Source organism: Lemur catta, chromosome 14, assembly GCF_020740605.2.
Source record: "Lemur catta isolate mLemCat1 chromosome 14, mLemCat1.pri, whole genome shotgun sequence".
Classification (NCBI taxonomy): Eukaryota; Metazoa; Chordata; class Mammalia; order Primates; family Lemuridae; genus Lemur; species Lemur catta.
The window spans coordinates 24,322,343-24,348,726 of NC_059141.1; the positions used below are offsets into that span (position 1 = coordinate 24,322,343).

A 26,384-nucleotide genomic window follows, 5' to 3' on the forward strand; every position below is an offset into this window, starting at 1 on the left:
TACTTATTCTCAGTTTATTTCTAGGAGGATCTTGATTTCTTTTTCTCTGTTCTATGAAGCATTTAATTCCTTTCAGCTCCTAGTATGAAATTTATTTTTGAAGAGTTCCATTTTTTTTTCTTAAAGTCAGGGATCTTTGCCTCTATTCATCTAATCCTAGAAATCAAAAGGCAACAGAAGAGAAAGCTACTTCAACTCTGGGAGCATATTCGCAGACAGGGCATTCAGGGCTGCATACAGGAAAGGGTAAAGTATAAAGACGACTCCATGGGAGAGTTGATGAAAAAGAAATCTTCATGCAAGCTAAAGGCTAAATGTAGAGCAGAAGCAAAGCTCCTCAAGGGTAGTGGATGAAAATGTAACTACTATGGCTTTTCCTCTCTCCCCATTAATGGAAGTGCTGTTTGTGACTGGGTAATCTCTTAACAGATGTTCTGGAAGTTGCCAGATGACTTATTAACAGATTTATCTATTCCAAAGTTTAGAATTTTCTCATTTTCAGATATTCCAAGAATCAGAAATTGAGAAAACATCTATTTCTCAGAAATAATTAATAAATAAGAGCTTTGATGTTATTGCCTTTGCCCACTCTCTTGAGACTGTTCTTCTTTCCTTTAAAAACAAACCAAATACATCCCTTCCCAAACTATGTATTGACCTTAGCAGTGAAATGAAGAACTCTCTTTGAATCTTCCTGTACAGTAGCTCATAAAAACAAGCCTAGGGGACAGTGACCTGAAACCAGACGAATCCAGGTCCCTCATCCCCATCAGTTTCTCCATCCTACAAGCCACTTAAGGCTCAAAAGCAAAATTAATGCCCAAACAGCCTGTGAGGCACACAGATGGAAAAATTTTCTACCCTGGTCATACCAGGCATCAGATAAGATATTATAAAATCTTCCATGGACCATTCATTTAGAAAGGGTTCTAACCTTTAAAATCACACACCAACATCAGCAACACTACATCAGGGATCTTGGATCACACCCACAATGGCTACTTTGTCAAGTAAGCAAGGAAGTTATGTTATTTTGGTTGTCTGGAAATTCGTATCTGGTCCTTTGAACTCCAAAGATCTTGGATCCTTATTAAAAGCTGTGGATCTCCACATAAATGATATCTCTGTTACAGAGAAAGAAGAGGCTGTTGCACTTGCTAGAATGTCTCCGGCTTTGAATCAGATGCTCCAAGTTTGATTTCAACCAGGCTTCTAGCATGCCCAATGCCAAACCTCATGCTTTAGCAAGGGAAGAAAAGGCAAGATCCCAGGAACACACTAGACCTCTCAGGATAAAGGAGTCGAAGCACGCTTCAGTCGGACAAAGCTTGGTCCCCTGTGTTAGCACCAACCTCTCATCACAGACTAAATTACAGCTTCTCTCAGAGAAGAGACCTGGGAACTGAGAAGGAATTAACGAAGAAATTAAGGTAGGAATTCCAAAGGAAAATATCCACAAGGTCAAGCAGCGCAGCATCTGAGGCCAGCACAAAAAAGTGGAGGAATTCAATGAGCAGCGACTCGGGGGTGCTCACGCTTCTCTAGTCCTGGTCTGGCCTCACGGTCCCACCTGTACGCCAATCATGGGCACCACCTCTTCAAGCCACAGCAAGTCCAACGGAGCTGAGGCTCGAGTTTGTCGGTGGTGAATTCGGCGCAGCCGCAGAAGGTACAGGATGATGGCCAGTAGCACCACCAGGATACAGGCAAAGAAGAGATAGTGGTTGTACACAAAGGAGAGACGTAACCAGCTACCATGGACTTGCCGGACACCTTCCTGCCGAAGATCCCTGGAGGAGTTTGAAGGTAGGAAAAAAACCATTATTTCCAGAGGGAAACATTTACTCTGACGTGAAAGGTTCAGTGGTGTTATCCTATTTATTTCATCCACACAAACATTCTGTGATACCGGCTCCACAGGGTAAGCAAAGCTAAAGAATGTCCCCAGCCCCAGGCCTGCTGCGTGATTCCTCTTGCACCTTCCTTTCCTGATCTAGAAAAGGAACCTCACAGGCTTACACATCTGGGGACAAAATCAGAAGGCCTTTAAAACTAAAACCAAAAAGATGAACAGAAGACAAGACCAGTCATCTGTAACACAAATCTTAAAATACAGTTTTTACACATGGTACTAATGAGACTAAGGTAGCCCCCTGAATCCAATCAAGAAATCAGAGTGTGTCTAAACTTTTTTTTAATTTGCTTCACTTCCTTAGGATCTAGGATATATCTAAAGAAAGCTGTTGCTTGATCATTTGTATTATAATCTGGAAAAAAAATAAAGAGATATATGTAAACCAAAGTGCAATGTTCTGCCTGCCTAGAGCAGAAGCTACTCTTTGGTGATCCCAATCCCAGATCTAGTTTTGTCTTGTTTGACCTGCAGTATTGTTTTAAAATGTGAATTTCTAAACTGAAAGACTTCATATGGATTTACTGGCTTCTCTAGACAAATGAGAACTGGAAAATGCTGGGACATCACTTCTGTGTGACAGTAACCAACCCTTTATTTGGAGCACACTTTCCAGGTCCCCACAATCCCCAATTCATCAGATATGTTTTCCAGGGTATCTTAAGAATGACTTAGTTTATCACTTTATCATTTAATATCTTTGAAATGATCAGTAAGAGCTCAATCCTCAAGACTGATTTGCTGTGGGTGAACACAAAAAGCTGAATTTCTGAAATGGCAAAGCTGAGTAAACAGACTCCAGACCAGTAATGCTCAACCTGATTCGTAATAGCAGCTCATGTGGAAGTAATGGGAGTTAGGTTTTTTGGAGGAGGTGGAGTGGAGAAGGAAGGGAAGTCACTTAAAAAAAAAAAAACATTCTGAGGCATTGACTAATATCCTCTGAGCTCAAGATACCAGCTTGGTCAGTCTTACTTTACCTGAGTGGTAAGAAACGTGTCTTATATAGAATGGCTCCCAGCGTCCACTGAACTTCTCGGTCATATACCAGCTGGGCTGTCCGCAGGTTTGGATAGTCATAGGGAAAGTGGAATCCTTCATGTAGGACTTGGTACATCCAAGCTGATTTAAAACACTGGTATCTGTGTGACCAAAAAAAAATTAATTATGTTTTAAATAAAGAGAAAAGAATTCTAATGCCTTCCTTCTCAATAAGCCATACTTTATTCACACTAGATGTCAAAGGACCTGCCTCTCCTGGACTCACCTTCCTCACCTCTAGATGGAGCCCAATTTGAGCCCACTTTATCTCGTGTTTACCACAAAAATGAAGAGGATCTTTAGGCAATAATGAGATTGTGGCTATGTTTTTTTGTTTTTTTTTTTAAGAGTCCCTATCTTCAGAGAGCATGCTGAAATATCTACCAATTGTAATTATATGATGTCTGAGATCTGGTTTAAAATAACCCAGCTGTGGTAAGAGGGGGACAGTGGGTTGGATAATAGATAAAAACAAGAGTGGCCTGGAGCTGATAACTGTTAGAGAAGCTGGGTCACTGGTACACAAGAGTTCATTATACTATTCTATTTTTATTTGTTTAAAAAATTTTAAACTAAATTGTTTATAAAATGGGAGGACCAATGAACCAAACTGGCAAAATGTTGAGATTTGTTGAAGCTGTGTGATAGTTACATGGGGGTTTATGTTACTATTCTTTCTACTTTTCTGTATGTTTGATATTCTCTATACTAAAAAGTTTTTAAAAAAACAGGTTGGTCCTGTGCAGTGGTGTTTATAACCAATTGAACACAACCAGTTACAGATTCCTTTGTTCCTTCTCCACTCCCACTGCTTTACTTGAACAGCCTTAAAAAAAAAAAAAAAGGAATAAAATAAAAAAAGATCATCACTTTGGATGTCAAAGCACTTGGAGAGAACTCTCTCTGATAACCAATGATTTCCCTTGGCTTTGCTAAAATAGGCTCACTATTTTGACCCTATCCCTCAGAAAATCAAAATCTGAAATAATCAAATGCTCCTTCAACATAAAATCCCATCTGTACTATTGCTCACTCTCTCTCTCTCTCATTATAATCTGCTGTCTACATTTTAAAGCCACATCTAAGGAAGAAAAGGAAGTGACTTACTTGAGTCGATGCTCATCTGCATGTGATGAAAAGAGGCCATTCTTGAATCTCTGGGTTAGTACCGACCAAGCCATGCCACAGTAATCCTGGAACAACAGCAGAGAGTCAGTGCAACATGAAATTGGAGGCAAACTCTCTAACATCCCCATGGTTGCCACTATTCCATTTCCATTACCTGTGGGCTACTAGCCCACAAATGAAACAGAAATGGCATATTTACTCATAAATGCTGTGCCATACCCTCTTTATTCCCATCGCCTCCAAGTCTAGTACCAAGCCAGCCCAACATGGCTCCTGAGCCTCCCAGGCTTCCCAGGTTAGGACTAGGAATAGCAACGACGAAAGCCAAAGAGAGCTTCGTTCTACTCTGCATAGCACCTGGCACAAGGTTAGGCATCCAATAAATGGCTGCTGCCAGCATGAGTCATCTTCATTATTAATAATTTACCTGAGCAGCCTTGGCAAATGTTGGCCCGTGGTACCGGCCTCCTATGCGCAACACATCCTCTGTACAGTAAAAAAACTCAGAGAAGCCGTAGAACTCGCTGTTGTTGAAGTCAATCGGCGACTGGTAGATGCCGTTCAGTGAGGCCTGGCTGGTGTTGGAGCGAGCCAGCAGGGGGCTCAGCATTGCCCTGCAAGTCACCCAGTCGCCTCTTCCTCGGACATGCAGGACCTGGCTGTTCCTCTCCACCACATCTGTGAGTCCCACGGGCAGGCAGGGATCCAGAAAGGGATTGTCAGGACTCAGACCTGTCTTCTGGCCCAGCAGTCTGTCACGATGACAAGAACAAGCAAAACATGTCACCCCTGTACTCAACCTAGTCTAAGAAATACAATGTGCTTCGTGGATATCTCCTTATTGATTGATTTTCATTACATCCCTAGAAACAAGGATGGGGTGGAATATTATTATGTCCTGTATCACAGCCACATTCAACTTAAGCAAATTAAATTTAGGAAAAAAAAAAAGAGTGAGAGAAATATGGCAGTCAGCAATTCTGCTCAACCTTTTAGTGAACATGTGTATTTCCTAGTGTGTAGTGAAATTGAAGATGTGAATCTGCTTTTCTCCATCTGGTCTTCATTCCCACATGCCTCTTAAAAATGCAAAGATCTTACCATGCTGAGTGTGTTTCTAATGTTTAAAAACACAACTGGCAGGAGGCGAAGCAGGAAAGGCTGTGGGGAGGGCTTCCTCAAGAGGGGACCACGGCAGTGACGCAACAGCAATGGCTGGCGATGGTGACGAAGCACATGCCTGGCTTTGAATGAACAGAGCTGGGACAGAACAGGTGGAGCACCAGCTCCTGGAAGCCACCTGCAGAGCCTGGACCCTCTGAGTGGGGAGTGGAGGGGCAGGTTTTGATTTCCACCACGGCCATCACACAAATTCTGGTTATTTCAAGTCTATACTTGACTAGCAACCATACTGTCATTCTCAAAAGAAATTAATGTACAGATCTGGCTACGGACAGAAATTAAATGGAAACCAAATAACTTTTCCAACTGCAGTTAATTATTCATCAGTTCCTAAACAGACAGATGTTGAAGAGTGGACTTCCTAGGATGAAGATGCGCCCAAAAGTGTAAAGATTGAAGACGGAATGGGAAAGCGGCAACACAACAGAAGGTTTTGGAACAACTGGAACCTATTTTAAGGATATGACACCAACCATAAGGAAAACTCAGAAAATCATTATTAAGAAGAGAGAACCATTGTTTTGTCATCCTAGGAAGCACAGGATTCTCTAATAGATAGGCAGCTACACAAGATATGCCTTTTACTCATCAATCACCTGAAGTAGGGAACTTAGATACTTGGCAGGAAAATATCAATGCATGGAAGAAGCTCAGCAGCCTGGCAAGAAGCAGTTCTGAGGCAGCAGAAAACAGCAGACAGAAAAGAGGGCAACAGAACAAGAAAGGAAGAAGATGGAATAGGAAGCACAGCAGCTAATGAAGAAGGAAAAAACCAAAACTGGTGTGAAACCTTCACAACAAATGTTCTTCTAATACCATAGTGCCTGCAGGAGCGACCTGAGCACCTCGGCCCAAGCCACATTTGTGTGGGTTCAGGAGTACTTTCAGAATACAAGTATACAGCTTCGTTTTAATGCCCTCGTCGATCATCCAGGACACTGGGATTCTCCCAAAGCACCTTGAGCTCTTAGTGAATGTTGAGACTTAGAAAAACAAAAAAGACTTATGAGACAGTATTTTCTTCAACATGCTCTAAATATAAAACAACAGGTTGCTGTGGAGAAATTATTACAGATGGAATATATCAGTACCCCTTCAAGCTAGTGTTTCTAGCTAAATAAGATGAGTATAAATAATTTTATAGTGGAAAAGAACTCTCCATTATGCTTTCTTTCATTGTGCATAATGATAAAATAAATCATTTTAAGTAACTAAGAAAAAAAAAAAACCCACAACTGTTTGTACATTATGGTCTAGCTACTTCATCTGGTACTCGAATGAAGAATCCAAGATCTGCTCAATGCTGGAGGGAAAACTGGCTATTCTGGACTTAACGAGAGATCCCGTTTTAAAAGCTAATTTTAACTATACATGCTTTTTATCTTTTAAGCACACTACAGAACCTAACTCCCACGTAAGATGCAACTGCACTGTCATTCAACAAACATGTCTTGAGTACTTCCATGCAGAAGGAACTGTTAGCAGCTACATTATACTGCACATTTTAACTTAGCAATTTAATTAATCTCATTTATCCTATGATGCCATGTCTGATGGGGGACACAGCAAGAGACCACAATATGCTGCTCTACTTTTTTATGAGCCCTAATGACACAGACTGGAATGCACCCTCATCCAGACCAGGTGCAATGGCTAATAGAGGGTCTCTAAGAGATACTTCCCTGTCGGCATAGGTGATCAGAAAAAAGGAAGAAGCAAAAACTTGTCTATTCTAGGAGGATGTAAATATTTCTTCCTAATATCTACAGCCTGACAACATTCCATTTTAGAAAGAAACTCAGATCTCATGTCAAATGTACCTGTTTTTATTAAGAGTTTCATTCAGCACAAGGTCTTCATAGCGTTGCCGGGCAAAGTTGCCTCCAAAACCCAGAAAGGTCGTGACATAAACCCTGTACACATGTTCGGTGTGTTGCACATCACAGCCCAGGTTAAACTCAGCGAGCAGGATCTTGGCAGCTTCTTCCTGTAATACAATATCAAGAGAAAAAAAGGGAATTTTAGTTTTGGTTGATTTCTAGAAAGCTATGACATTACTAATACACTAGGCATCGTTTTCTATGACTACTCTTTAAAATATCTTACAGCATTCTTTCATCTTGATGACATTATTTGAAACAAAGACGTAAAATTATAAGACTGCACCGAAAAGTATAAATTAGAAACCAAATAAAACATTAAATACCAAATTAGAGACTAAAACACTATATGTAGATATATAGGAGGTAGAATTATTACAGATAATGTCATTTTCTTGCATCTACTTCTCTGGATTTTCCAGTTCTCCATAATGGGAATGTGTTATCTTTCTAATTAGAAAAACAAATTCATTAATAAAAATAAATCTAGGGAATATTAGGGATCATCATGAGATCTATTCTATGGCCTTTTCTAAAACTATCCAAGAAGGCCTAATGTTCCTAATGACAGGTTTGAGGACTGGGAGAGTTCAAGTTTATTGTACCTCCAATGAAAAGGTGCTGTATTTTTTATTTTTATTTTTTTGGTGTGGGGGTGGAGGTGGGGACCTCAGGTGCAGAGATTGAAGTAATCATATTCCTCAGCTCATGGCACATTATCATGGCAAAGCTTCTCTTTTATCTTATTTATTTATTCCTTTTTGTCCTCATACCTACTCCCATTCCCACTCCCAGCCATTAAACCATTCTAATATATTTCATGTGTAATTTTTGTATGTATGTGTTCCTATAAAAATGGAGATTACTGTCTTGAATGTTTTTGTTTTTAGAGACAGAGTGACAGGGTCTCGTTCTGTCACCCAGGCTAGAGTACAGTGGCCTCATCATAGCTCACTGCAACCTCAAACTCCTGGGCTCAAGCAATCCTCCTTCCTCAGCCTCCTGAGTAGCTACGACTACCATGCCCAGCTAATTTTTCTATTTTTTGTAGAGATGGGGTCTCGCTATGTTGCTCAGGCTGGTCTCGAACTCCTGACCTCAAGCGATCCTACCACTTTGGCCTCCCAAACTGCTAGGATTACAGGCATGAGCCACAACACCCAGCCTGAATGTATTTATTTTTAATTTGTCCAAATACTATTGTGCCCAGCAATTCCTCTCCTAGGTATGTACGCAAGAAATCTGAAAACGTACATCAACACAAAAATGTGTACGTGAATGTTGACAGCAGCATTATCCATAATAGCCAAAAAGTGCAAACCACCTGAATGTCCATCAGTAACTGATAATGGATAAACAAAATGTGGCATGGTCTGTCATCCAATGGAATGTTATTTAGCCATAAAAAGGAATGAAGTACTGATACATACTATGACATGGATGAACTTTGACCAGGCAGGTTGGTCTAAGTCCAAAGACTGTTCTTCCTTCTCAAATACTGGTATTCCTAGCAGCTGAATTTCCCTAAAAGGTAAAATACCTGTTTTGCAGGAAGGACAGAGGTTGAGGTAGGAACTTCATATGCAATTTGGAGAGAGGCTCCTCCCATATCCAGTATCCCTACAGTCCTTCTGCGTCCTGTCACCAGTTCCTGGGGAGCCTCAGCATCTGATTCTGAAATAAATAATGGAATAAAAGGGCTCTAGTAATTAAAAACCCAAATTAATTCAAAAACAGAAAACAGCAATCCCATAAAATATTGAAATTAATCTAACTGTACCAACTGTATATTATACAGAGAAGAATTATTTCAAATGACTTAAAGATGACATTTTGACCATACATCCCTGATGAGATATAGCCCAAGGACAAAAGGAACAAATATCTTAAACTGCATTCTAGTAGTCTTATTTGTTAATAACATTATCAGTATTATTATTTTAAAACTATTAAATATATATTACAGAATAAAGCAAACAAAAATTAGTACTTACATGCTATGGATAGGTATGACTTAAACCTTCAAGCCCTTAGGTAATGAATTATTGTTAAGAAGACAATTTTACTCACCATCCTCATGGTCAAATCTTCCCAAAACAAAGTTGATTCCAATCCATGCATAAACTCCTAAGTAAGAAATATAAAAGCCCTCACTTAATTCTTTACTGCTATACCATGTATACACCTCTCCCTACAGCTTCTCTTTTTCTCCTTTTCTTGGAAAATAATAACCATAGTATTTTATTCCATACTCCCTATGAATGGACTTCAAATCTGTTATCTTGTGATTTTTGTTGCTTTTGAAATTATTTGCATCTTCCAAATTTCCTACAATGAATAGGAATTAATTGTAAAAACAAATGTTTAAAAATATAAATCTTGGACCTCTGGTTCTGGGCAAGATAGAGTAAGTACACTCAACCCTGCCTCCCCACTGAATGTAAATATAAACTCTAGATAGAATGCATGGAGCAGTTTTATGAGAACGAGACCAGAATTTAAAGTACCACCAAACCAGGAGTGAGTGTCCCATATTTTTACCCTCAGATATTGCCTGGCCTGGACTCAAGAACAGCTTGAAATATGAAAGTATACACCAAACATGAACAGAAAGAACTTCAAGACCTTGCTTTCTGGTCCAAGGGGCAGAAAACGGGATGCAAAAGGTTCAGAGAGAATAGAAAAAAAATCTGCTTTTTTTCCTTTAGTTTGTTCTAACTCCAGGCAATCCTGCAGCAACAGAGGTGGAAGTTGGGCAGATACATAAAACTGAGGGATGGGAATTATTCTCTCTGACCAGAGAAGCTGTAGCTTCAAGAGTGTGGGGCAAATCCCCATTGCTTATTTTTCTCCCTGTCCTCCCACTATTTGGCCCTGGATGCAGAAGCAATCATGGGAAGTGCAAGGCAGAGGGGGCAAATTAAAGCCTTGGTTTTCTGACAAGAGGATCATGAGAGTGAGCTCCAAGAAACCAAAAGGTGTCAGGGAGATCGTGGACAACAGGGAGCAAAGTTGTGTATGAACCTCTGGGCTCACCTCCAAGCTACATATGCATGGATCTGACCCTAAAGAATATACCAGTGACTCTGGGAACTGAACTATGGGCTAGGCCAGCGCCCAGGTTCCAGATTAGCTGACACACACATAAGACAAACCCAAATAGCAGTGCCAAGGCTTTGAAGAATAAGCTAATGGAATCATAGCCCACAGAAGGCAGGTTAGAACTTGAGGCCTGAACACAACCAGGTCAACTGCATGCTAAAACAAAAAAAACTATGTTCTCTTTATGAATTAAATAGGACCAAGAGTCTCATAATGTAATATTCCAAGATAGATGGCATATAAAGAATGAAGAAAAACTCAACTCATAATAAGGATAAGGGAAAAAGCAATCAAAAACTGCCAACCCTTAGATGAACATATGTTGGAATTATCAGACAAAGATATTAAAGCAGCCATATAACCAAGAAATATGAGCAGTCTTAAAAGAATGAAAACACAGAAGGTCTCAGCAAAGATAGAAAAGAAAAGAAATAGAATATTAAGAAGAACAAAATGGAAATTTTAGGACTGAAATATTTCGATACTGAAATTTAAAAAGGTATATCTTTCCTCTTGTGTGGACTACCACTAGAAGACATATAAGATCTCCTTCCTTTTTCAAGAAATAGAAACATAAGTCATCAAACTGGCCACATTTTACTGCATCAGAATACATATTCAACTCTATCCCAAAAGCATAAACCCAATAGTATGAGCTTCTAGGGAAGTATCAATGCTGCATAATAATTGCAGTAAAGGGAGAGCCCATAACAAAACAAAAGTAACTCATTTTGATTATTCCCTGAAATTAAAGTTTCCCGTTACTTTAATAATTTGCTTTACATTTGTATTTGACAAACTCGATACAACCCCTAGAACTATATGTTTTCAAAAGTACAGTTAGCTAACCAAATATCCAGCTGGAATTATTAAATACTAATATATGCTTATAAACATAGCACTTAGCACTAAGTTAAAAACAGATCTACATTTATGATTTCTAGAAGCAGCATTCTAAAATAGATACCAATGCAGACTATGCAAATAATCAAATAAGCTATATAGCAGAATCAAGAAAATTACTGGCAGAAAGATAAATATCAGATATATAAAGTAATTCTAAATGCCTGTTAGAGAGGCTGGGCCATGCCTGGCTTAGAAGTGAACCAGCTGCACCCCTCAAAGCCCAGTACCTTCCTGCTTCCCAGAGATCACTTCTGCCTGAGACTGTGAAAAGAGGAAGTCAAACTCCAGCGGTAAATCTTTCACTAGGTCAGCCAAAATTGCCAACTGCTTCCTGCAAGAAAGAACAAAAAATCCCAAAGTTAACCATTAAGCTCTCTTCTCACAAATTGCCTCAACTTGTCCTTTTATGACCTCACTGTTCACCCATCTCATTTATTCGTCAAGCCCTGCTTCTTTTTGGTAACTCCTTTGATTTCAAAGGTTTAAAATGCCTCCAAGTATAGCCTCCTACATAAAAGGCAATATGGTAACAGTAATACTTTTCCCTTAAATAATGTTATACTTTGAATAGTGTTAAAAGATGAGACTATGGTTCTATGTCTCTCATAAACTGAGTACAAATAAGCCACAGGAAACTGCAGCACAGTTTCATAATCTATAAAGTAGATATCATTACATTATTCCTAATAGTGAAAAAAGATGTTAAATTAAGGAACATAATCTCATCCTCAGATCTTAACAATACAGAAACAATGCCTCAAATTCCCACACTAGAAGTACTGTTAGTTCCACAAGTTTTTATATAATCCATTATATAACTTTATATAATCTATTATATAAGCTAACAATTAACTTTTTAATCAACCCTTTTAAGGATTGATTTTTTTTTCTCTATAAAAATTTTACCAGCTGGGCGTGGTGGCTCACGCCTATAATCCTAGCACTCTGGGAGGCCGAGGCGGGCAGATCATTTGAGCTCAAGAGTTCGAGACCAGCCTGAGCAAGAGCGAGACCCTACCTCTACTAAAAATAGAAAGAAATTATATGGACAGCTAAAAATATATAGAAAAAATTAGCCGGGCATGGTGGCACACGCCTGTAGTCCCAGCTACTTGGGTGGCTGAGGCAGAAGGATTGCTTGACCCCAGGAGGTCGCTCTGAGCTAGGCTGATGCCACAGCACTCTAGCCCGGGCAACAGAGTGAGACTCTGTTTCAAAAAAAAAAAAAAAAAATTTACCATTTGAAAGCCCCAGATCAGGATCAAAATCCAAAGGACATAACAACATTTTTAATTTGGGGATAACATTTGAAACTTAGTATCTATAGGGTTGTCTTCCCTCTAACATTTTAAGTATGTTATCAATATCAGACAAAGAAAAACAAAGAAACAAAGCTGGAAGTAGAAATATGAATCTAGAGAAAACATTCGTCAAAAGTAAGACCATCTGGGGGCCAAGATGGGAGGATTGTTAGAGACCAGGAGTTTGAGACCAGCCTGGGTAATATAGTGAGACTCTGTCTCTGCAAAAAATTTAAAAAATTAGCTGGATGTGGTGGTGTGCCCCTGCAGTCCCAGCTACTCAGGAGGATCACTGAATCCCAGGAGCTAGGGGTTGCAGTGAGCTATAATTGTGCCACTACACTCCAGCCTGGGTGACAGAGCAACACTCTATCTCAAAAAAAATGAATAAATAAATAAGACCAATTATCTTGGATTTTTAAAATTATTCATTACAAAAAATTCTACTGGCTCAGATAGTTGTCAGCATTACTTAGTGAAGAATGCTTTTAGCATGTAAAAGTCAAGAATTACATTTGAAATAATAATCTTCCAATAATGTCAAGTACAATTTCTAAAAAGGTTCATTGTTATACATATTAAATTCTTACAATAAGAATTTCACATGGGGAACAAGAGGGACTATTCTTCCCTCCTTACTGGATATGCTTCTAAACTACCCAAACACAGGGCTTGCTGTTTTTGGTGATGATATGGAAGAATGGTCACCAATATCTGTTGTAGTTTGGAATGTAAATTACTAGTACAACCTTTCTAAACGGCAATTCAGGACCGTGTTCCAAAATTTTAAATGTACCTAACCTTTGATTCATCTGTTACACTTTTAGAAATTCATTCCAAAGAAGTCATCCAGACAAGAATATGAAGAAGAGAAATACCGTAGCATTATTTAAAACAGTGAAAAACTGGAAATAACATAATAACATAGGGATTAGATAAATGATTTATAGTACAGCCATACAATGTAATACTTTACAGATATTAAAAGAAATAAGATCAATTTATATCTATGTGTTGACATGAAAAGATGTCCAAAATATTTTGTTGAGTTCTAACAGGTTACAAATCAGTATGTAAAACATAATCCCATTTATGTTAAAAATTAAAAACAAAAAAACCCCAAAACATACTTCATGTACTACACAGGTATAAGATAGAAGTTTCATTTTCTAAAATTCAATATTGTCTCTTTATTTTAAAAACTTTTTTTTTTTTTTTAAAGGCTGGTCAAGTAAAGCAGTGGGAGTGGAGAAGGAACAAAGGAATCTGTAACTGGTTGTGATCAATTAGTTGTAAACTATTTTAAAAACTTTAATGGCAAAATGTTGATAACTGTTGAAGCTGGGTGGTGGATAAATGGGGATTTCATGGCACTGATTTCTTTACTTTTACATACATGTGAAACTTCCTAAACAAAGATTCTTCTTTTATTAAATACCACCTTGTATTACCTTTGTAATTTTTAGAAGGGTATTTCTCCCTTACAAAATAAAAGGGTGATGGAAAAAAATTCTGTCAGTCTAGGCCTTTGGCAAAGAAATAAAACCAAGTGACAATAAATTCAAAATACAGTTCAGGTGATTCAACTCTATTTTGAATATTACTCATAAATGCTAAAATTTTGCAATCATATAAAACACGTTCTTGCAGCAACAGTCACACTTATGCCAACAACTCACTTGGCCTTAGAGGCAGCAATGATTTCATAAGCCAAGAACAGATGTATGCATTACTGAGAGAGGTGATCAAAAAACGAGTTCGAAGAAGAAAATGCAAGTTTCTTCAAAAATTCTTAAGATAAAATAAATATTAATATTCAGAGCTTCACACTGACAACTAGCATCTTAGACAGATGGGGTGGAGCAACACAGTGGGCTTTGTTTGGATAGAAACCTCTTTGACAAACAGAGGACAGAGGTAATGCTGAACAGTGGCAGGAGGTAAGGCAATAGTCTCTTTTGCTCCCGACACACAAAAGGTAGCCAAACCACAAACCAAGTTCCTCTGCCCAGCCCTGCTGGTTGGCTCTGCCTTTTTGACCTCAGGTCAGCTTTTTCTCTGGCCATTCTCCCCTTTCTTTGGTTGTGAGACCTCAGGCCATTCAGACTTTGTGATGTGGCACCCCATCTTGTGTCATCTACGGTCTTCCCAGGGTTCCTAAAAACGACGTGAATATTACCTATGTCAAAAGCAAAACTTCTTAACTGCATGCATAGTATGATTATAACTGTGCAGAAATTATGTATAGATGTACACAGAAAATGTGACAAAATGATACAGTTTTGATAGGATAGTAGGATTATAAGTTTTATTGTTTTATTTTGTTTAAGATTTTCTTTAGTGAGGTAAGGTTGCAGCTGCAACATTTAAAGTTTGATTTTAAAAATAAGTAAAAACGAAAGAAAATTTTTAAAAAACCAAAATGTATGGGGAAATAAACAAGGAACTAGAAGACCTCTCGTATTAACAAATGGCTATATAAATAATCTACTCTGGACAGTGAACCAGACAGTAAACCAGTAACTGTGTGTCTAGACAGAAGGAAAGAAGTCCACTGAAAGAAGCACTGACATGTTATACTGTATGGCATGTCCGCCGTAAGGAGTGGAGCCTTACGTGTATGGAAGAGATTTTTGTTGTTGGTGTTGTTTTAAGGAAAGAAAGGCCAAGTATAAAACTTAAACTTTGTAGAAAAAAAAACTATTTACCAAAGGAAAATATTTAAGCTATTAAGAAATACCAAAAAAGAAAAGAAAAGAAAAAAAAAAATACCAGATGACTTTCAGACTATGAACATTCCAGGAGGATGAATTCCAAAGTTAAGATTGGCAATGATCTCACTGATAAGACATCAAAAGGACAGGCAACAACAACAAAAAATAAACAAGTGGGAATATATCAAACTAAAAGCTTCTGTACAGCAAAGGAAACAATCCACACAGTGAAAAGGCAAGCCACAGAACGGGATAAAATATTTACAAACCGTGTATTTGATAAGGAGTTAGTCTTCAAAACATATAAGAAACTACTACAACTCAACTGCAAAAAAACTAATAACCTGATTTAAAAATGGACTAAGGGCCGGGCGTGGTGGCCCATATGTATAATCCCAATGCTTTGGGAGCCTAAGGGCAGAGGATCACTTGAGCTCCGGAGTTCAAGGATACAGTGACCTATGGTCCTACCACCGCATTGTAGCCTGGGCAAACAGAGTAAGACCTTGTCTCTAAAAAGTAAAATAAAAAAATAAAAGTAAAAGTAAATGGGCTATGGACTTCAATAGACATTTCTCCAAAGAAATACAAATGGCCAACAGGTATATGAAAAACTGCTCAACATCACTAGTCATCAGGGAAATGCAAATCAAAACCACATGAGATATCATTTCACACCTGTCACGATGGCTGTTATCCAAAAAACAAAAAACAAGTGTTGGTAAGGACATGGAGAAATTGAAACCCCTGCATATTGTTGGAAGAAATGTGAAATGGTACAGCAGCTATAAAAAACAGCATGGAGGTTCCTCAAAAAATTTAAAAATAGAACTATCATATGATCCAGCAATCTTACTTCTGGCTAATTATACAAAAGAATTGAAATCAGGATCTCAAAAAGATGCTAGCACTCCCATGTCCACAGCGGCATTATTTACAATAGCCAAGATGTGGAAACAACTGACATTTGAAGGAGTAAAGAAAATGAGGGTATATGCATACAATGGAATACTATTCAGATTTAAAAAATAAGGAAATTCTGCAATATGTGATAACATGGATAAGCACTGAAGACATTATGCTAAGAGAAATAAATGGGCATAAAATTTCAGTTAAGCAAGATGAATAAGCTCTGAAGATCTACTATACAACATTGTACACAGAGTCAACAATAACGTATTGTACACTTAAAAACTTGTTAAGGAGGTAGATCTCATATTAAGTGTTCTTACCACAATAAAATCATAAAAAAAAATTCAGGGAACTCACTCCTACCTCATGTCCAAAATAAGTGTGGAGGGATCAAAGAGGTGTCAAAGGGGGGAAATCACAAACAAGGAGGGGTCTGACCTAAATATAGCCTCCTCCACCACCTCTTCCTCCTCTTCTAATACAGGAAGAGGGATCAGGTGGCAAGATGTCAGGCTGAACTGCTAAGGTCAAGTGGAAAAGACTTGCCTGGCTAAGGCTGAGAAAACTGGTCTAAGGCAATGGAGACTGAGCTTTGCAGTAACAGCAGCAAGTGGGGGACTCCCCAATTATCGCCAGGGACCCAGACAGAGTTACAGAAAAGGTAGTGTTCCTACCAGAGCTCTCCCACTAGCGACTAGGTATCTGGGTCCTCAGGTGACCCTCTACTACCCTTGTGTAATTATGTTCTCTCTCTACATGCCTCATTTATCACCATCACCACCACTCCCAACCCTCAATCTAAACTAAGAATCATTAAGGTCATTTCAGGTAGATATTAATCCCAAAGAAACAAATGACATGAAAGTGTGAATGACTGTGCAATAATTGGGTAAAGGGGTGGCTCTGCTCTGTTTCTGAGCAAAGAATCTTTTAGTGCCACCTGGGAACTCTGTGTCATGTACCCATACCCCCACCTCCAGACCAGGGAACCACAGAGGACAATGTACAGAATTGCCTTTCAACTCTTGTGCTGCCCGTTTTCCTGTTTCTCAGACCCTGCCCCTCACCTGTCGGGGAGAAGCCTCATGCCTGCTGTGCACAGGATGTAAAGGGGGGTCTCCTTGTGCTTCTTCACAGGCACATGAGCAGCAGCAAAGCTCAGCAGAGGACGAAGGTAATCACTGGCATGTTCTGGAGTGTCTGCCATTGCAGAGATTCCTTAAGTAAAATAAAACACAACATTTTCTTTAAAAAGCAGATCATATAAGACTCAGAAAATTGATACCCCATAAGGTTCTGCTTAAGGTCCCAAACATTTATTTATCTCACAGAAGGTGAGATGATAATGAATGAGATATCCCTCCCATCACTCAGACTCTCAAAAAGAAAAGGGCAGCTTTTCTTCTCCCTCATGCCTGTAGCAGATAAAAGAGATCAACAACAAAATGTATTCTGATTGGTACCTGGCTTGATTTTTTTAACCACTGGTTGGCTGTTGCGGTCTCTCATCTGTTTGATGTCCAGCAAGTCATGGGGGTTCCCATTATGTCTTGGCCAGAAATAAACAAAAATCCGGGAGCCACTGCTGCCACAATCCACAACAAGTCCATAATTCAGATTTGGGTCTTCAGTGTCAGTAGCTTCAAGCTCCCCTACTCGAGCCAAATACCTAAGCCAGGCAAAAAGAAAAGTCAGTGCTAAGCAGCCAGGTCCATGAAAGGGCCCCTCACTTAATTCATTCGTGAGTCTTCATTAAGTGCCTACATGAGCCAAGCAGATGGGACTACAAGTCCTAACAAAAGAATGAAACACCATATTTGCTGATGTACATGAGGCAGCAGCAGGTTTGCTTGCCTAGAGGCCTCTGAAATTAGATGTGTGGGGGTAGTTCTAAAACTGGTTGGAGTAGCAAATCTTTTACCAAGCATTAAAGAGCTTTTAGGCCTGAATAAGTAACTGGTTTTTGTTGTTACAAGCCACTAAGTTTTGGGGTGGTTTGTTATGCACACTAGATAACTAAAATAATCCTAATCATTTCTTTTCTACCCATCCTTTCTGTATAGCTACACACAGAATACTGTGTGAAAGGTAGCCTTACTCATAACCTACCTAACAGAGGAAAATAAACTATCAAACAGAAAGTAAGGGAAATAAACTCACAACATGTAATTGCCCCTTTGAAGAAAAAACTCACAGTACAGCTGCCCTTTGTTTTAATCAAAACACCTGTGGTCTAACTTATTATCTCCAAGAGTTTTGTTTTCATAGCCTTGAAGAGCCCTAAGCGGACAATAGGGGTGCAAACTCCCTGTCCAACTTTCTGCCTCACTTCCTGTCAGAAACAAATTTCAAGGACTCAGATAACCTGGCCTCACAAAGAAAAAAAATAAAGAACACCTGCAACAACTTTCCCATTGCTTCTGTTATCAGTCTGCTAAAGCAGAGGGGAAAAAGCCATTTTTACTCTTCAAAACTCCAAACAGCTTTTCCTCAACTGCCTGGCACTTCCTTCCTCTGTATGCTGTGGCCATTCCCTTCTTCTCTCTCAGAAAAATAAATAAATTTTTACTTCTGTATATCCTAATCATTGTCTGAGAAATCTTTCTTCCTCCAACCCCAATACAAATTTCACCTCTTTCGTTGTGGAAGGGTTTATCACTTAATGTGTGTTTCTGGGTGGTGATATTTTTTATCAGGCTTTGTGCTATGTATTTATATTGCTAGAATTACATTAATTAAAAATGTAATTTCATAAAAAAAATATTCTTTTCTATATTCTTTTAAAATATTTTGTAAATATAAAAAAAATGTTTATAGAATGTATACAGGGTATAAAAAATATCAAATGCCTGTATACCACTATGAAGTTTAAAAAATAAAATATACTGTTAAAAAAAAGAACGCTTCTTGGCCCTAGGACATTTAGTATTTCATGTTGGAAGTTTTTCCAGATTTTCATTCAAAGACATCTGGCTGACAGCAGGAAGATGAAACTAGTAAAGGTGTTACCATCAAACACACCAAGGTTTGAGTCTCAGTTCTATCACTTTCTACACTGTGTGAACTTCAGCAAGTTACTTAACTTCTCTCAGACTCTATAAAATAAGGAGAGTCTAAGAGTGTCTACCCTTAGAGAATGCATATCAAGTAGTCAGCAGCACTGTGCTGCTGCTCTTCTTCACAGAGTAATTACTAGGAGAGCAAATAGAAGACTCTCTGGAGAAAAGGGCTGAAAAGTCCACAAAGAAAGAACACTAAGAATTAGTAAAATGCTTCTGAGCACTGAGGCTTTAATTAATATTAATATTTCCTCAAAACCCAAGGGCCGGAGAAGTACAAATATCACTGACTTCTTTTCAAAGGCTTCACTTGAAGAGGACCCCAAAAAGAATGGCTTATTATCCAGAAAAGGAAAACTCTTTATTGGTGCTAAAAGTACATACTCCACAGTAGATATTAAAATTTTGTCTTCTAAATTCTTTTACATTTGAATAAGTGTTACTATAGATTGAGCTGATAATTGCCTAAATAAATCCTGAGAGTAAAGCTGTAATTTTCTTTCAAGAACTATTGCTAAACTCTCTTCCTTATATCTGCCCCACTCACCCAACACTGTCTTTAGAGCTAACTCCTAGATCCCCAAGGTCCCTACATAGAACCCCTCAGAACCAGGTTTTGTGAAGTCTGAAGTGAATACAATTTGGGGAGACTTCTTTTAAAAACAAGAGTCCACATTAGAAATACAAAAGGGGCCCGTGCAAGTGAGGGGCGTTGAGGTGTGGGCATTAGTAGCTGCACAGTAAATCCACCTCCCATCAGAACAATAAGCCACGTGTCACACTCCTTGGACCACTCTAGTCAGTGCTTACTGGTGACTTCATATTGTTAAACAGATCACAGAGTTCCTTACTTTGGGCACAAAAGCAAACTTGATGAAAAGAAGAGCATGTAGAAATGGTTCTGAAATTAAAAAGTACAGCTGAATACCTTTCCTATCCTATTATACAATGCAAAATGCATTTTTTTTAAAAAAGAGTAAAACATGTATTGAGCTTCAATATAATGCTGTAAATTATTACATCAGGTAGGGTCAAGTAGAACTTCTTCCTGGATCTGAAATGGGAGTGAGGTGAGGGAAATGAAGCAGATGGTAAAAATCTGTTACACAACAGAAAGTTTATAGTCCTAAAGATTCTGTTTCGCCACATACTTTCCTACTCTAATCAAATTACTGGGCTGAACTGGGCTCAGAATCCACCAATCAACTCCTAACAGCTCACTTCTTTCACATGAAAGCTGGGCAGAAGTTTAGGTTCAAATTACAGAACTTTTGCAAATACTGACCTCATGAGAGGCCAAAAATAATAAAGAAATAAGCAAGACAATCGATCCCCAGCCCAAAGTGATTTTTCATTTCCCATCATAGCAATCTTTCTACTTCACGTGCTTCACAGAATTTTCTCTGCTTTTCTTCTCTGAAAATGACTCCCTCTACTTGTCTCTGACAAGATTCTGGAGCCCACCTCCCCACCCCCTTGCATAATGAACAACTTTTCTCTAGTGCATTGGTTCTCAAACTTTTGGGCCTCAGGACCCCTTTATAATCTTAAAAATTAATGAACCCCAAAGAGCTTTTGTGTACATGGGTTACAGCTATCCATATTTACTATATTAGAAAATAAAACAGGAAAATTTTAAATATTCATTAATTCATTTAGGTAAAACAATAAATTCATTATATAGTAACATATTATGAAAATAACTATATTTTCTAAAACAAAAAAATAGACGAATGGCATTGTTTCATAATTTTGCAAATCTCTTTAGTGTTTGAATTACCAGAAGACAGCTAGATTCTCATATTTACTTCTGTATTCCATCTGATACAGTATGTTGTTTTGGTTGAAGTATTTGTGTGAAAATCTTGCCTCACACAGACATATTATTTGAAAAGGGAGTGGTATTTTAATACTACTAAAAGTATTTTAATAATACTTTCAGATCATTGTGAATAATCTTTGATACTATACTATTTCTTGACAAATACTGTTACTTAAAGATGAGTTGCAAATGGAATCTAAAACCCTATCTAAAAACTTTTCATACTTTTTTACATTAAAATCCATTATCTTGGCCAGGCATGGTGGCTCACGCCTGTAATCCTAGCACTTTGGGAGGCTGAGGTGGGAGGATCGCTCAAGGTCAGGAGTTCGAGACCAGCCTGAGCAAGAACGAGACCCCGTTTCTACTAAAAAAAAAATAGAAAGAAATGATCTGGACAGCTAAAAATATATAGAGAAAAAAATTAGTCAGGCATGGTGGCGCATGCCTGTGGTCCCAGCTACTCAGGAGGCTGAGGCAGAAGGATCACTTGAGCCCAGGAGTTTGAGGTTGCTGTGAGGTAGGCTGATGCCATGGCACTCTAACCCGGGTAACAGAGCGAGACTGTCTCAAAAAAAAAAAAAAAAAATCCATTATCTTGCACTTTGAATGACCTTTACCTAGGCATGATTTCATAACATCATATACTAGAAAATACTGGTTCACTGAGTTATGCAAATGCTCCTAAATGTTGACACATTTCATTCTACAATATCAAAAAACCCCCTATCCATTAACATCACCACCAATCTTACTCAATACTTTTTAACTATTGGGAAGCTATCCAATCCACAGTTGTAGATTTCCAAAATTCTAATTCTCACTTGGAAGTTCAAATTTTGTCATTGGCAATAAATACTGAAAATTGTTTTCCTAGAAGTAACAGATTTACTTCATTCATCTTCAAGAAAATGTCTATAAAATACCCAAATCTAAAAACCATAGTTTTTCTGGCAGTCATTCTTTCTGGTAATAAAAATAGTGTTCCCTAATAAAGCAGCTAGGTTTACCTCATTATTTAATGCCTATTTCCCATTTCATTATACAGAACATTAAAAAGATATTCTTAAGTGGAAGTGAATTTTTTCCCATTGCAATTATGAAGCAATGAAGACTATAGTAACTACTAGTACAATTTGGTGTCTCTATCGTGATTTGTGCTAAGGTATCAGTTTTACCCACCATTGCTTTGCACCATCAGAGCAAATATCACAACAGTCAAGAGGTGGAAGCAACCCAAGCGTCCATTAATAGATGAATGGATGAACAAAATGTGGCATACACATACAATGGAATGTTTCTAAGCATTAAAAAGGAAGGAAATCCTTTTACATGCGACAACATGGATGAACCTTGAGGACATTATGTTAAGTAAAATTAGCCAGTCATAAAAAGACAAGGCTGGCATGGTGGCTCACATCTATAATCCTAGCACTCTGGGAGGCTAACCACTTGAGGTTAGGATTTGGAGACCAGCCTGAGCAAGAGCGAGACCTGTCTCTACAAAAAATAGAAAAAATTAGCCAGGTGTGGTGGTTTGTGCCTGTAGTCCCAGCTACTTGGGAGGCTGAGGCAGGAGGATTGCTTGAGCCCAGGAGTTTGAGGTTGTGGTAACCTATGATGATGCCATTGTACTCTAGCCAGGGTGACAGAATGAGATTATGTCTCAAAAATAACTAAATAAACATAAGAAGACAAATACTGTATGACTCCACTTATATGAGGTATCTAAGGTAGTCAAATTCATAGAAACAGAAAGAAGAATAGTAGTTACCAGCACTGGCTGGAGAGAGAGAGAAATGGATTTGTTCACTGAGTATAGTTACAGATTTGCAAGATAAAAAAGTTCTGGAGATCTGGTTTACAATAGTATAAATAAACACTACTGACTGTACACTTACAAATGGTTAAAATCGTAAATTTTATGTGTTTTGAACTACCATTTTAAAAGACAAATAACATATCAATATTATTATAAAAAGTTTTTGCCGTCATAGACTCCCTGTAAGGGTCTTGGGGATCTCCCAAGGGCCAGTCAACACTCAGAACCACACTCTCACACAACCTTCTTTTTCTCTGTAACGTCCATCAGCTTCCCCACCCATTCCTTCCCCCTTCCCACCTCCTTTGACATGGCTTCCCAGGTCTTAAGAAGCCTCTGCTCATCAATGCTGACTCTTGCAATAACCACAAGGATTTGAAAAGGCCTCTTCCTTCTGTTCTAAAATATGGAGAGTCAATATTCTCTTTAAGCAGTTTGTTTATATTTCAGTAAGAGCCCCAAGATTTCTTGCATATTTGTTTTCTCTACCTCTCCATTGATAAGTTTCTCAAGAACAGGTAACTTATCTGCAGTACCTTGGTGCTGTCACAGTGTTCCTCACATTTCTCTGCCCAAGATGTGAATCAGTCAATACTGACTGGTTTGGTCCTAAAGCTCACAAAGTGGAACTGTCGGTTTGTTATTATAATAACTCCTCCATGTCTTTGTATAGCTAGATTCAAAATCAATTGGTTTCTTTCTTAGAAAGTTTCAATGGCTTTCCAAACAAAGTATCCTGTTACCCTCTCTGATTCCTGCCAAAATAAGCATTTTTACAGCTCCAATTTTGGTGCAACTCAATGTTTCTTTCTCTTCTCTTAGAAGTCTCCATGTATGCAGTGGCAAAAAGTCAGCTGACATTAGATCACAAGGGAGGAAGATAGGACCAGATGGCATTTATGTTACTTTCCAGTTGAGTCTTTGATCACTCATTGCAGGCAGTAGAAAGTCTCCATTTTTCTTATTTTGCAGACAAATGAGTAACTGAAGAACAGTTTTCCCCTCTGGGAAGTAACAGTATTACCTCTTTCTGGAACTCTGACCTCTTATGACCTAATCAGGCTTCTTATATTTTCAACCACCTGAAAGTCTTCGTGTCTAAACTCCTAACATGGATGGAGTCCTTTCCTGCATTTTTTTCTTTTTAATTGTAGCCCTCGCCTTAGCCGTCATGGTCAATTACTTGCGTTGCTGGACCCTCCTGCTTTGCTGATGCTGCACTGAGCCATTCTCTAAAGAGAAGTTCTGAAAACTCAAGAGAAAAGTTCTGAAAGCTTTGGAATTCCTCACATCCACCTTCCCAAGGGAGGTCTGATTCTCTATCACACATATTCATTCCCGTACCCTACACACACACCCTCTATTTGAGAAACATGATCTCCCTCTAGTCACTGCTGAGTCAATGAAAAGAAAGTAACCCACAAATACATCACCCAAGGTAGAATTGGAAGACAATGGCTTTTCACTGCCATTATCCTGAAAACCTTAACAGCATTAGAGCTGTAACGGACCAAACCATTACCTAGCTTACAAAATCAACACTAATTATACCACTTTTAGAGTTCATACAGAACTCAGTGATGTGTCAAAAGCCAATTAAAGCAGCCCCCATCAGTATAGGGCTACCAGCTCTTAGCTGAATGTCATCATAATCTTCAACTCCGTTCCAGGCACAGAATGAAATATGATGACATTATAAAGTAGTTGTGTATGACTGATGATAGTAATACATGTCCACAGAAGCATTTGTCAGGTTACTGCTTACCACTTAACAAAATTAATCAGAGCAGTCAGAACATTTATAATTTAAAGCCCTGCTTATAAACACTATGAACACCATTAAGATGAAGTAAATGAATAAATGTGAATAAATATTTTCAATTTTACCAGTAAAAATCTCTGAATTGTTCCAGTATACATAAGAGGCCCCAGCTTCATCTGCATGTCTTAAAGTATATCATTTTTATCCAAACCAAAAGCAATGCCTCTTTTTGAGACTTGCTTTAAACAGAATTGAAACTCCTATGGAAAGCCAGTACTGAGCCAATTGCTAACATAGAACCTCTCACTCAGTTATTCCCAGATGGCAAAGAAACATGACAGCACCACCTTTCATCAGCTAAAAAGACATTCTTCAGAACAATGGTTCAACTAGACAAAATTTTACCTTCCAGTGAAGACAGTAGTAGGGCTACCAAGAAGTGAACAATATTAAACATTAAGGTTAAAAATGAAATGTACTAAATATACAGAACATTTAAGTAAGAACTGTTTACCATTCGTCTTGTACATTATATATGTATACATGTTAAAAGTGACCCTTTACAATAATGTGCTGTATGATGTTTTGGTCAGTGTGGACCATATATACAACAGTGGTCCCACATAAGGTTATAATAAAGCTGAAAAATTCCTATTGCCAGCGAGGCATTGTGGCTCACACCTGTAATCCCAGCACTTTGGGAGGCCAAGGTGGGAGGATCGTTTGAGGCCAGGAGTTCGAGATCAGCCTGAGGCAAAAGCAAGACTCCTTCTCTACAAAAAGTAGAAAGATTAGCCAGGCATGATGGGGTGTACCTATAGTCCCAGCTACTTGGAAGGCTGAGGCAGGAGGATCGCTTGAGCCCAGGAGCTTGAGGGTGCAGTGAGCTATGATGACGCGCCATTGCACTCTAGCCCAGACGACAGAGCAAGATCCTGTCTCAAAAAAAAAATTAAACTGAAAAGTTTACAAGACAAAAAAGTAACAGTAAGCTAAGGTTAATTTATTCTTGAAGAAAGAAAAAATGTTTTTATAAATTTAATGTATCCTAACTGTACGGTGTTTATAAGATCTACAGTAGTGTTGAGTAATGTCCTAGGCCTTCATATTCACTCACCACCGACTCACATTCATTCACACTGACTCAACCAGAGAAACTTCCAGTCTGCAAACCCCATTCCCGTAAGTGCCCTATAGAGGTATACCATTTATCTTTTATACCATATTTTTACGGTACCTTTTCTATATTTAGATATATTTAGATACACAAATACTGAAAGCATTGTGTTACAGTTGCCTACAGTATTCAGTACAGTAACATGCTGTACAGGTTTGTGTCCTAGAAGCAACAGGCTATACCATACAGCATAGGTGTGTAGTAGGCTATACCATCTATGTTTGTGTAAGTACACTCTGTGATGTTCACACAATGACAAGATTGCCTAATGATGCATTTAACAGGACATATTCCCATCATTATGTGACACAAGTATACTAAAAATTAATAAGTTTTAATAATTTACCCAGCATCCAGGACAGGGCCTAAAACATGGTTCACTTAGCACTGTCCAAAGAACATTCTGATATGATGGATGTATTCTCTATCTGCACTGTCCAATATGTCCATATATGGCCATTAAGCACTCAAAATGTGTCCAGCGCCAAGTGAGGAACTGAATTTTTTGTTTTATTTAATTTTAATTAATTTAAATTTAAATAACCATTGGTAGATAATGGCTAGCCTACTGGATATTGTGGTGAAGACACCAAATAATATTTGTTGAGTAAGTGAATAGATGAATGAATAAACAAATGTAAACTATATATGAAGTCTGAAGAAA

General features: G+C 38.3%; 1 protein-coding gene across 3 annotated transcripts in view; it reads right to left on the bottom strand.

The window, feature by feature from the left end:
• ENTPD7 (ectonucleoside triphosphate diphosphohydrolase 7) overlaps positions 1-26,384 on the bottom strand; it is a 33,675-nt gene continuing 7,291 nt past the window's right edge. For 2 of the 3 annotated variants that reach the window (XM_045568659.1, XM_045568660.1), the window contains 10 exons: positions 17,542-17,747; positions 17,146-17,296; positions 11,379-11,482; positions 9,214-9,270; positions 8,684-8,817; positions 7,084-7,250; positions 4,509-4,833; positions 4,061-4,146; positions 2,893-3,054; positions 1-1,790 (listed from right to left, as the gene is read on the bottom strand). In XM_045568659.1, coding sequence (XP_045424615.1) covers positions 1,559-1,790; positions 2,893-3,054; positions 4,061-4,146; positions 4,509-4,833; positions 7,084-7,250; positions 8,684-8,817; positions 9,214-9,270; positions 11,379-11,482; positions 17,146-17,296; positions 17,542-17,747 — 1,624 coding nt within the window. In that variant the 3' untranslated portion in view covers positions 1-1,558. Of the gene's footprint in view, positions 1,791-2,141; positions 2,268-2,892; positions 3,055-4,060; positions 4,147-4,508; positions 4,834-7,083; positions 7,251-8,683; positions 8,818-9,213; positions 9,271-11,378; positions 11,483-17,145; positions 17,297-17,541; positions 17,748-26,384 lie in introns of those variants that run through there. The other variant, XM_045568661.1, reaches the window with a different exon arrangement.